This window comes from Myxine glutinosa, chromosome 7 (genome assembly GCF_964187855.1).
Source record: "Myxine glutinosa chromosome 7, kmMyxGlut1.1, whole genome shotgun sequence".
Lineage (NCBI taxonomy): Eukaryota > Metazoa > Chordata > Myxini > Myxiniformes > Myxinidae > Myxine > Myxine glutinosa.
The window spans coordinates 169,478,744-169,490,104 of record NC_136267.1 but is presented as its reverse complement, the minus strand read 5'-3'; the positions used below and the strand labels follow the sequence as shown (position 1 = coordinate 169,490,104).

The 11,361-nt window shown below is 45.4% G+C and overlaps 1 protein-coding gene across 3 annotated transcripts in view; it reads left to right on the top strand.

The window, feature by feature from the left end:
* The first annotated feature begins 554 nt into the window (after positions 1 to 554).
* The window catches only part of CNOT9 (CCR4-NOT transcription complex subunit 9), a 29,053-nt gene continuing 18,246 nt past the window's right edge, over positions 555 to 11,361 (top strand). For 2 of the 3 annotated variants that reach the window (XM_068123556.2, XM_068123559.2), the window contains exons 1-3: positions 555 to 734; positions 8,260 to 8,439; positions 10,168 to 10,283. In XM_068123556.2, the coding sequence (XP_067979657.1) occupies positions 711 to 734; positions 8,260 to 8,439; positions 10,168 to 10,283 (320 nt within the window). In that variant the 5' untranslated portion in view covers positions 555 to 710. The remainder of the gene's footprint in view (positions 735 to 8,259; positions 8,440 to 10,167; positions 10,284 to 11,361) is intronic. The other variant, XM_068123557.2, reaches the window with a different exon arrangement.

The window sequence follows — 11,361 nt, the reverse complement described above, 5'->3', positions numbered from 1 at the left end:
CCTTGAATCTACGACCACGCAGAAAGTCGCAGATTCCCACATATTCACGAACCCCAACCTCCACCAACCACACCACCATGGCCTCCAATCACTGGTTAACTCACATCCGTCGCTCGAATGCAGAAATCGGACCTGACTCCCACCTTTGCTAGAATCCCTGTAATAAATACAAGTCGAGTGTCTTTAATAAGTCTTATTTTATTTCAATAGATCGCCAGGCATATGATTCCTAATTAACATCTGTATATCATCTTCCCCACAACTGAAGTTAAACTATAATATAAGTATAACTGACAATCTAATGTCCCAATTAGTTTTCTTTATATCCTTTCCTATTAATATATTTTTTACTCTCCAATCCTCCGGTGTATGTATACTCCATTATACAATCCCATTATAAATATTATTTATATTACAATAACATTATAAATTATTACAATAACATTCGTTGATTAATTCGTTAATAAATTGTATATTAGCAGTGACATTATATTATTGTATTGTTATTTCATACGATGTTTCAAAGGAAATAAAAAATGTCCTAAAACAACAACAACAACAACAACAACAACAACAACAACAGATAGGCTTCGCGTGTGCAGCGCACTGTTCGGATTGCCTTGTGGAGCGGAGCGGGGGTGGTTCTCATTGTTGGGGTTCTTTTTACGTTTATTTCTTTAATCCCGTTCAATTTCGCCTCGTGAAGAATAATGCACAGTTTAGCTTCTGGTACGGTAAGTAGTATGTCATCGAATTTTTACTGTAAGGTAATGGCGGGAATTGCCGAGCTGATCTTCCAGTTTGAGTGTCGACCAATCGGCGTTCGTTTTGTTTTATTCGGCCAATGGGATCGGCTGATGTTGTGCATCCAACTGCTCGGGCCTAGTGCTCGTATTTCTGACTAGATTTGTATAATATTGTATTATTGTTGTGATTTTTTATATTAGATTGTACAACTTAATGGCTGTTTCGCAAGTAAGCCTTACGACGTCTTAGATCCTTTGGAAAGCGGTAAAATGTTATTATTTACCCCCAAGATAAGTTATTTCGCCTCAAACGCAACACTGATATTGATAATGCCTAATGGTGATATTGATTTATATTATTTTTAAAAATAATTTCAAGTGTACGCTTTCGGAGAGGTAGTGCACTTACCTTTTGGAGGTGTATGTAGGTTCGATTTCGGAGCTGACAAACTGCTACTCTGGTGTTGATTTGTAAGCAAGACATGACATCAGTGAGTGCGCTCACCTTCGGAAGGTGCATTAAGCCGGCTGTCCCGACTGCCAAGCATTTGTTGGTGGACGTTAACGATTGCGTGGTGTGCAAGTGCAGGTTATTGTGTGCACCAATGAACTACCCAAACCGAGAGTACCCTGCAGTGGAGATATTCACCTTCACCACTTGCTTTGATTACCCACAATGCTTCGTGAACAGCATGGATATACCTGCCATACCTTGAAATAAGGAATACATTGAAAAAAACCAGGAATTCAAAAGGTGTTTGTGGCAAGCGTCCATCAAAATATCAAAACACTTTGTACGAATCGATAGGATACATAGTGCATATTTCATCCTTCATTGATTCTGCTTCAGGAAGGACGTATTATGTAAACGAACATTTGGGAAGCTGTTTCCAGTGTAGAAAAATGTTAAACAACAACACTTTAGGATTGGAACAAGAGAAAAATGACCACAGTATGGTCACCAGCTGCGACGTGTAGAATCATGAGGATATCCGTTGCAATATGTGCTACCAAATTCGACCAGTCATTAAATTATAGCATGCACTAACGTCTTTTTGTCTTTCAGCTAAATTTATTCTTGTTTCTTCAAACAAATCGCGATTTTAGTCCGCGATGTTCTTACCTCATACCAACGCACGTCCGAGTGTATGCGCATGCGCTATTCAAAAAGGCACCCCAACAAGGAGAACAACAACGCGGTCCTCTCATAGAGCTGCTCGTCGCAGCTAAAAAGGCACAATTCACACCGTCTTATGTGTTACGGGGTCCTCCCCTATCCCCTGGTCTCGGTAAGCCTCCGAACCCCGAGAGGGTCCCCGGCAGAAAGATATGTTATCCTTGGTTGAAATCGATCAATAATGAAACCCTCAATGAAACCATCAAATTAAACAATCAAATCAATAATGAAACCACACCAAGGGTTATGAACAAACAATAATATATTATAAATCACACCGGAATCACGACACAAATAACTAGAACGGGCACTCGGTAGAGCGCATACCTTCGCCGCAGCTACTGTTCTGTACTTGGTAAAAATACGATTTTGACCTTTTCGTGACCTTGACCTTGACCTTTGACCCGATTGCTCCCAAAATCTAATCAAATGTGTCCCGTATAATAACCAATCATCCCACCAAATTTCATGCAATTCGGTTGAATACTTTTTGAGTTATGCGAATAACATACACACACACACACAGACATACAAATAAATACACAGCGATCAAAACATAACCTTCCGCTTTTGCGAAGGTAATAATAGCAATTCACCCTATAATCACTATCTTAAGATGGTACCACCTTATCTAGTCCTTTAACCCAAACTCACGGCACTCCCCCAATGTCTCTGTACCCCTCCAAGGCGAAGTCGATTCGCTCCAGCGATCGTTGGATCAATGTCCGATCAAAATCAATTGAGGCATGGACGATCGAAGCAACCCAGAGGTCACGTAGTCCAACACCCAGCAAAACAGCAGTGGAATGGAAAACCTCCCAAAGACGCGCTCCGACGTACACGTTTGTGGTTCAATCAGCGAGTCTCCTTATAATCCTCCAAAGCCACTTTCTTGCACAGCTGTCCCCGGCAACCCACCGGGGAATAATGCCCGGCCGACGCGACAAAAACCTTTTCACTGAAGGCAGGGCGCGTGGCGAAATGGCGGACGGCTCTCACTCGAGCCGGGGCTCGAGGCAAGGATATTCCGGAACCTCAATGCAGATACCCGACTACGCAGGCTCCACAGCACTCCGGCGATATCACCTATCGCACGAACTTCCTTTCCAGAACTCAAAGTTCACTCGCACTGTACGCTCAACCGCTCGGTACGGAGCTTCAATCAAGATCGTCTTTTTACTTCTCTCCACGCCTCTTCTTCCTCGCTCCCTTTGTCTTCCGGGTCACGATCCGGATTTCCGGCCACATTTTACCAGGAGCGCTTTTTAACCTTTTCACCACAATAACCATTTCCTTTAAACAATAATAACCATAATACTTAGAACCCACAATAATAATAATAACAACAATAATCATAAGTGCCGAATCCATAACACATGGTCCTATGGTAGAGTAACTGTGAGATTCAGCACTCACACCTTCTCGTGGCCCGAGGGCAGAGTAACTGTAAGATTCAGCATTCACACCGTCTCATGGCCCGAGGGCAGAGTAACTGTAAGATTCAGCATTCACACCTTCTCAAGGCCCGAGGGCAGAGTAACTGAGATTCAGCATTCACACCGTCTCGTGGCCCGAGGGCAGAGTAACGGAGATTCAGCATTCACACCGTCTCATGGCCCGAGGGCAGAGTAACTATGAGATTCAGCATTCACACCGTCTCATGGCCCGAGGGCTGAGTAACTGTGAGATTCAGCATTCACACCGTCTCATGGCCCTATGGTAGAGTAACTGTAAGATTCAGCATTCACACTGTCTCATGGCCCGAGGGCAGAGTAACTGAGATTCAGCATTCACACCGTCTCATGGCCCGAGGGCAGAGTAACTATGAGATTCAGCATTCACACCGTCTCATGGCCCGAGGGCAGAGTAACTGAGATTCAGCATTCACACCGTCTCATGGCCCTATGGTAGAGTAACTGTGAGATTCAGCATTCACACCGTCTCATGGCCCGAGGGCAGAGTAACTGAGATTCAGCATTCACACCGTCTCGTGGCCCGAGGGCAGAGTAACTGTGAGATTCAGCATTCACACCGTCTCATGGCCCGAAGGCAGAGTAACTGTGAGATTCAGCATTCACACCGTCTCGTGGCCCGAGGGCAGAGTAACTGTAAGATTCAGCATTCACACCGTCTCCAGGCCTGAGGGCAGAGTCACTGTGAGATTCAGCATTCACACTGTCTCATGGCCCGAGGGCAGAGTAACTGTGAGATTCAGCATTCACACCGTCTCGTGGCCCGAAGGCAGAGTAACTGTGAGATTCGGCATTCACCCCGTCTCATGGCCCGAGGGCAGAGTAACTGTAAGATTCAGCATTCACACCGTCTCCAGGCCTGAGGGCAGAGTAACTGTGAGATTCAGCATTCACACCGTCTCATGGCCCTATGGTAGAGTAACTGTGAGATTCAGCATTCACACCGTCTCATGGCCCGAGGGCAGAGTAACTGTGAGATTCAGCATTCACACAGTCTCGTGGCCCGAGGGCAGAGTAACTGAGATTCAGCATTCACACCGTCTCATGGCCCTATGGTAGAGTAACTGTGAGATTCAGCATTCATACCATCTCATGGCCCGTGGGCAGAGTAACTGTAAGATTCAGCATTCACACCGTCTCATGGCCCTATGGTAGAGTAACTGAGATTCAGCATTCACACCGTCTCGTGGCACTTGGGCAGAGTAACTGTAAGATTCAGCATTCACACCGTCTCATGGCCCTATGGTAGAGTAACTGTGAGATTCAGCATTCACACCGTCTCATGGCCCGAGGGCAGAATAACTGTAAGATTCAGCATTCACACCGTCGCATGGCCCTATGGTAGAGTAACTGTGAGATTCAGCATTCACACCGTCTCATGGCCCGTGGGCAGAGTAACTGTAAGATTCAGCATTCACACCGTCTCATGGCCCTATGGTAGAGTAACTGTGAGATTCAGCATTCACACCGTCTCGTGGCCCAAGGGCAGAGTAACTGTAAGATTCAGCATTCACACCGTCTCATGGCCCTATGGTAGAGTAACTGAGATTCAGCATTCACACAGTCTCGTGGCCCGAGGGCAGAGTAACTGAGATTCAGCATTCACACCGTCTCATGGCCCTATGGTAGAGTAACTGTGAGATTCAGCATTCACACCATCTCATGGCCCGTGGGCAGAGTAACTGTAAGATTCAGCATTCACACCGTCTCATGGCCCTATGGTAGAGTAACTGAGATTCAGCATTCACACCGTCTCGTGGCCCGAGGGCAGAGTAACTGTAAGATTCAGCATTCACACCGTCTCGTGGCACTTGGGCAGAGTAACTGTAAGATTCAGCATTCACACCGTCTCATGGCCCTATGGTAGAGTAACTGTGAGATTCAGCATTCACACCGTCTCATGGCCCGAGGGCAGAATAACTGTAAGATTCAGCATTCACACCGTCGCATGGCCCTATGGTAGAGTAACTGTGAGATTCAGCATTCACACCGTCTCATGGCCCGTGGGCAGAGTAACGGAGATTCAGCATTCACACCGTCTCATGGCCCGAGGGCAGAGTAACTATGAGATTCAGCATTCACACCGTCTCATGGCCCGAGGGCTGAGTAACTGTGAGATTCAGCATTCACACCGTCTCATGGCCCGAGGGCAGAGTAACTGAGATTCAGCATTCACACCGTCTCGTGGCCCGAGGGCAGAGTAACGGAGATTCAGCATTCACACCGTCTCATGGCCCGAGGGCAGAGTAACTATGAGATTCAGCATTCACACCGTCTCATGGCCCGAGGGCTGAGTAACTGTGAGATTCAGCATTCACACCGTCTCATGGCCCGAGGGCAGAGTAACTGAGATTCAGCATTCACACCGTCTCATGGCCCTATGGTAGAGTAACTGTAAGATTCAGCATTCACACTGTCTCATGGCCCGAGGGCAGAGTAACTGAGATTCAGCATTCACACCGTCTCATGGCCCGAGGGCAGAGTAACTATGAGATTCAGCATTCACACCGTCTCATGGCCCGAGGGCAGAGTAACTGAGATTCAGCATTCACACCGTCTCATGGCCCTATGGTAGAGTAACTGTGAGATTCAGCATTCACACCGTCTCATGGCCCGAGGGCAGAGTAACTGAGATTCAGCATTCACACCGTCTCGTGGCCCGAGGGCAGAGTAACTGTGAGATTCAGCATTCACACCGTCTCATGGCCCGAAGGCAGAGTAACTGTGAGATTCAGCATTCACACCGTCTCGTGGCCCGAGGGCAGAGTAACTGTAAGATTCAGCATTCACACCGTCTCCAGGCCTGAGGGCAGAGTCACTGTGAGATTCAGCATTCACACTGTCTCATGGCCCGAGGGCAGAGTAACTGTGAGATTCGGCATTCACCCCGTCTCATGGCCCGAGGGCAGAGTAACTGTAAGATTCAGCATTCACACCGTCTCCAGGCCTGAGGGCAGAGTAACTGTGAGATTCAGCATTCACACCGTCTCATGGCCCGAGGGCAGAGTAACTGTAAGATTCAGCATTCACACCGTATCGTGGCCTGAGGGCAGAGTAACTGAGATTCAGCATTCACACCGTCTCATGGCCCTATGGTGGAGTAACTGTGAGATTCAGCATTCACACCGTCTCATGGCCCGAGGGCAGAGTAACTGTGAGATTCAGCATTCACACAGTCTCGTGGCCCGAGGGCAGAGTAACTGAGATTCAGCATTCACACCGTCTCATGGCCCTATGGTAGAGTAACTGTGAGATTCAGCATTCATACCATCTCATGGCCCGTGGGCAGAGTAACTGTAAGATTCAGCATTCACACCGTCTCATGGCCCTATGGTAGAGTAACTGAGATTCAGCATTCACACCGTCTCGTGGCACTTGGGCAGAGTAACTGTAAGATTCAGCATTCACACCGTCTCATGGCCCTATGGTAGAGTAACTGTGAGATTCAGCATTCACACCGTCTCATGGCCCGAGGGCAGAATAACTGTAAGATTCAGCATTCACACCGTCGCATGGCCCTATGGTAGAGTAACTGTGAGATTCAGCATTCACACCGTCTCATGGCCCGTGGGCAGAGTAACTGTAAGATTCAGCATTCACACCGTCTCATGGCCCTATGGTAGAGTAACTGTGAGATTCAGCATTCACACCGTCTCGTGGCCCGAGGGCAGAGTAACTGTAAGATTCAGCATTCACACCGTCTCATGGCCCTATGGTAGAGTAACTGAGATTCAGCATTCACACAGTCTCGTGGCCCGAGGGCAGAGTAACTGAGATTCAGCATTCACACCGTCTCATGGCCCTATGGTAGAGTAACTGAGATTCAGCATTCACACCATCTCATGGCCCGTGGGCAGAGTAACTGTAAGATTCAGCATTCACACCGTCTCATGGCCCTATGGTAGAGTAACTGAGATTCAGCATTCACACCGTCTCGTGGCCCGAGGGCAGAGTAACTGTAAGATTCAGCATTCACACCGTCTCGTGGCACTTGGGCAGAGTAACTGTAAGATTCAGCATTCACACCGTCTCATGGCCCTATGGTAGAGTAACTGTGAGATTCAGCATTCACACCGTCTCATGGCCCGAGGGCAGAATAACTGTAAGATTCAGCATTCACACCGTCGCATGGCCCTATGGTAGAGTAACTGTGAGATTCAGCATTCACACCGTCTCATGGCCCGTGGGCAGAGTAACTGTAAGATTCAGCATTCACACCGTCTCATGGCCCTATGGCAGAGTAACTGTAAGGTTCAGCATTCACACCGTCTCGTGGCCCGAGGGCAGAGTAACTGTAAGGTTCAGCATTCACACCGTCTCATGGCCCGAGGGCAGAGTAACTGTAAGGTTCAGCATTCACACCGTCTCGTGGCCCGAGGGCAGAGTAACTGTAAGGTTCAGCATTCACACCGTCTCGTGACCCGAGGGCAGAGTAACAGTAAGGTTCAGCATTCACACCGTCTCATGGCCCGAGGGCAGAGTAACTGTGAGATTCAGCATTCACACCGTCTCGTGGCCCGAGGGCAGAGTAACTGTAAGGTTCAGCATTCACACCATCTCATGGCCCGAGGGCAGAGTAACTGTGAGATTCAGCATTCACACCGTCTAATGGCCTGAGCGAGGGATAAGGTTTTCTTTGAACTTTCTTGTTTATTTCAAGTGTACCATCTACATGACTTACATACCCCCTTAAATTAATTATTTATATATATATAGTATTTTCCCATCGCTGCAACATACCACCTTTACCTGTTCATTTGTTTATTTAAAAGTAATATCCACACATCCCATTTTTATGGTGTGGTTTTCCTTGATGAGGACTTGTATACCTTTCTTCTTTTTTTCTCTCCTTGTACCATTATAGCAGAATGTAACTGCATTGGGCCAAGGAGATCGGGAGAAGATCTACACTTGGATCAACGAGTTATCAAGCCCTGAGACCCGGGAGAATGCTCTGTTGGAACTTAGCAAGAAACGAGAGTCAGTTCCTGACCTCGCACCCATGCTGTGGCACTCGTTTGGCACTATAGCAGCTTTACTGCAAGTATGGCGTGTCTTATTACATCCCTCATTTTTATGCTGTAAGTCTTTCCCCCCATTCCATTCCCTCACCCAGCCAACCCCTCCATGCCCCCTCTTACCTTTTAACTTCTTTCAGCTGAACCGACAGTCAAAAGTGCTCTTTCACACTCCCAACTTGTATGTCAATTACCCTCGCAGGAGGAGAGGGTATTTAATTTGGGTCCGTTTGTTTGTTTGTCTGTCTGTTTGCTTGTCTGTTTGTCCGCACAAAATAAATACGATTTTTTCGGCAACCGTTGGTCCGATTGACAGGAAATTTCCACCATAGGTGCAACTCCACCTGTAGAATATTTTTAACTCAACTGGACTATGTCCAGCTGAGTTTTTGTCGACACCCAGTATCTGTCGTCTGTCTGTCGTCTGTAAACAATTCGACGTCTACGCTCTAAAAGTCACAAATATTGATCAAATTTGGTGAAACCTGTTATGCAGCATCTTTAAGACATAAACTAGTTTGGGATTGCATTTGGGCGTTGCATGCCCAAAAATGGGCACGGCAGGGCGGCCATATTGAAAAATCAATTTTTGTCAATCTGGTACTTCCTAATGTAGCTAGAAGGCTGAAACTTGGTGTGTAGACAGTATGTAAGAAACCTCAACAAATATATTACGGGTTTTGACGATGTCCGAAAAATGACCGACCAGTTGAGTTCAGGTTCCCTGGAACCTCGAGTTTAATGATAATGATGACGTCATAGCTCACGTGGTATGGGCGCCATCTTGGAAAAACCGAAAAACTTTGCACCTCTATATCTCCGAAAGTGCCACATAGAAAAAAATTGACTGCTCATTGTAAAAAAAAACTCTCCATTGGGGAATAAAATGTGTTAATGATGTCATATGTGCCTCCATTATGGCGTCATAATTCGACAAGTACAAAACTTAATCCGATCAAGATGAAATTTCTTGAGCATAATCTAGGGATAAATTGGTGGAGGAAAAAAAATGATGACATCGGTCACGTGGTTCGGCCGCCATATTTGTTTTAACACAAAAGCCTTTAAAAAACACTGAAAACACATCCTGGTGAGGATCTGCAATCTCTGATTGCTCTTTCTTGGTTTATATGCATCGGGAGTGCTTTGGAAAGCCGTTGCCGATTACCGATACTGCGATACGCGATAGTGATGCTGACACCGGACTGTGCCAATTACCAATACTGATATCGGCCCAGCACTACTCATGTATACATTGTCTGATGTCGTTTTTTAATACGAGTTGAAGTTGGAAATAAAACGAGAGTGAGAATTGCTTTGCAATACATGTCCCTTACGGCCAATGATTGTTTTTCTTTTTTGTTTTTTTTAAACAAATTTTAAAAATTGATGAAAGGCACTGAAAGTCGAACTTGTTTTGTAACTTATAATAAAGCCATGTACCAAGTTGAATATATTAAAGGGTATGGAAAAAATTGCAGAAAACCACAGGTGAGCTAACCTGTTTTTGGACAGACGGACCGACAGATGGAGAGCAAACCTGTTTTCCCTCTGGGTAAGGCACTAATAACCGTTCTCATCATGGGGTGAAAAAGGCCTGTATGGGAATACTTTTGTGGTCCATTACTTTTGGCTCCGATTCCAAAATCATTTGACTTGCTTCATGCCCAGATATTTATTATTGCATACATGTGCCGAATATGAAGGAAATCTGTAGTGGAGGCTAATCATTGCATTGGTAATATGTTTTGCAGGAGATCGTGAACATCTACCCTTCGATCAACCCCCCTACACTGACCGCTCATCAGTCTAACCGTGTTTGCAATGCCCTGGCATTGTTACAATGTGTCGCCTCGCATCCAGAGACTAGGTCTGATTGATTGCATCTCCTCTCTCCTTTTTTACCCTCGCCAGAGGAGAGGGTATTGCATTTGAGTTTGTTTGTCTGTTTGTCCGCACAGAATAAATATGATTTTCTCTGCAACCGTTGGTCCGATTGACAGGAAATTTTCACCATAGGTGCAACTCCACCTGTATAATTTTTAATGATACTTATATGATACTTTTTTAATGATACAATGATACTTTAATGATACTTTTAATGATATTTAATGATACTCATAGGTCACGTGGTTTGGCCGCCATCTTGGAAATATCAAAACATTGGCACCTCTATATCAGAAAGCGCTGAATGGAAAAAATTGAGACACGGCTCATTGTAAAGAACTCTCCATGGGGAATAAAATATGTTAATGATGATGTCATAGGTGCCTCCATTATGAAGTCATAATTCGACAAGTACAAAACTTCATCTGATCAAGATGAAATTTCTTGAGCATAATCTAGGAATAAATTAGTTTGGAAAAAAAAATAATGATGGCGTCATCGGTCATGTGGTTCGGCCGCCATATTTGTTTTAACACAAAAGCCTTAAAAACTACTGAAAATACATCCTGGCGAGGGTTTGCAATCTCTGATTGCACTTTTTATTGTTTCTATATTTATTGTGGGAAGGCTGGTTGGCAGGAGGATGTTTGGAGGCAGAGATGTTATTACTTGTTTTAAAAGACCTAGCAATCAATTCTTCTCCAGTGAGGGGAAAAGTTTAACTTGATCAATATCCTTCTTGCAAAATAAAATTTTGCATCAACATTATTCATGTGAGTGTTGCGAACTTTACAAACGCAGTGCAGGAAGCGGCTGCAGTAAACAGGAAACAGACGAATGTACAGACAGACATCATGGTTAGCAATACGTATACAGTGTATCTAATATATAAAGCTCATTCTAACCACTTACTCACTCATTGACTGACTGACTGGCATTGATGTTTGGTGCCTTCCGGATGACGTAGAAAGCTGAAATTTCACGTGCCGCCGGACATCAAATCCAATACACCAAGAAAACATGGATTGAATATTTGTGGAAAAGAGATATTTATGTGTCTC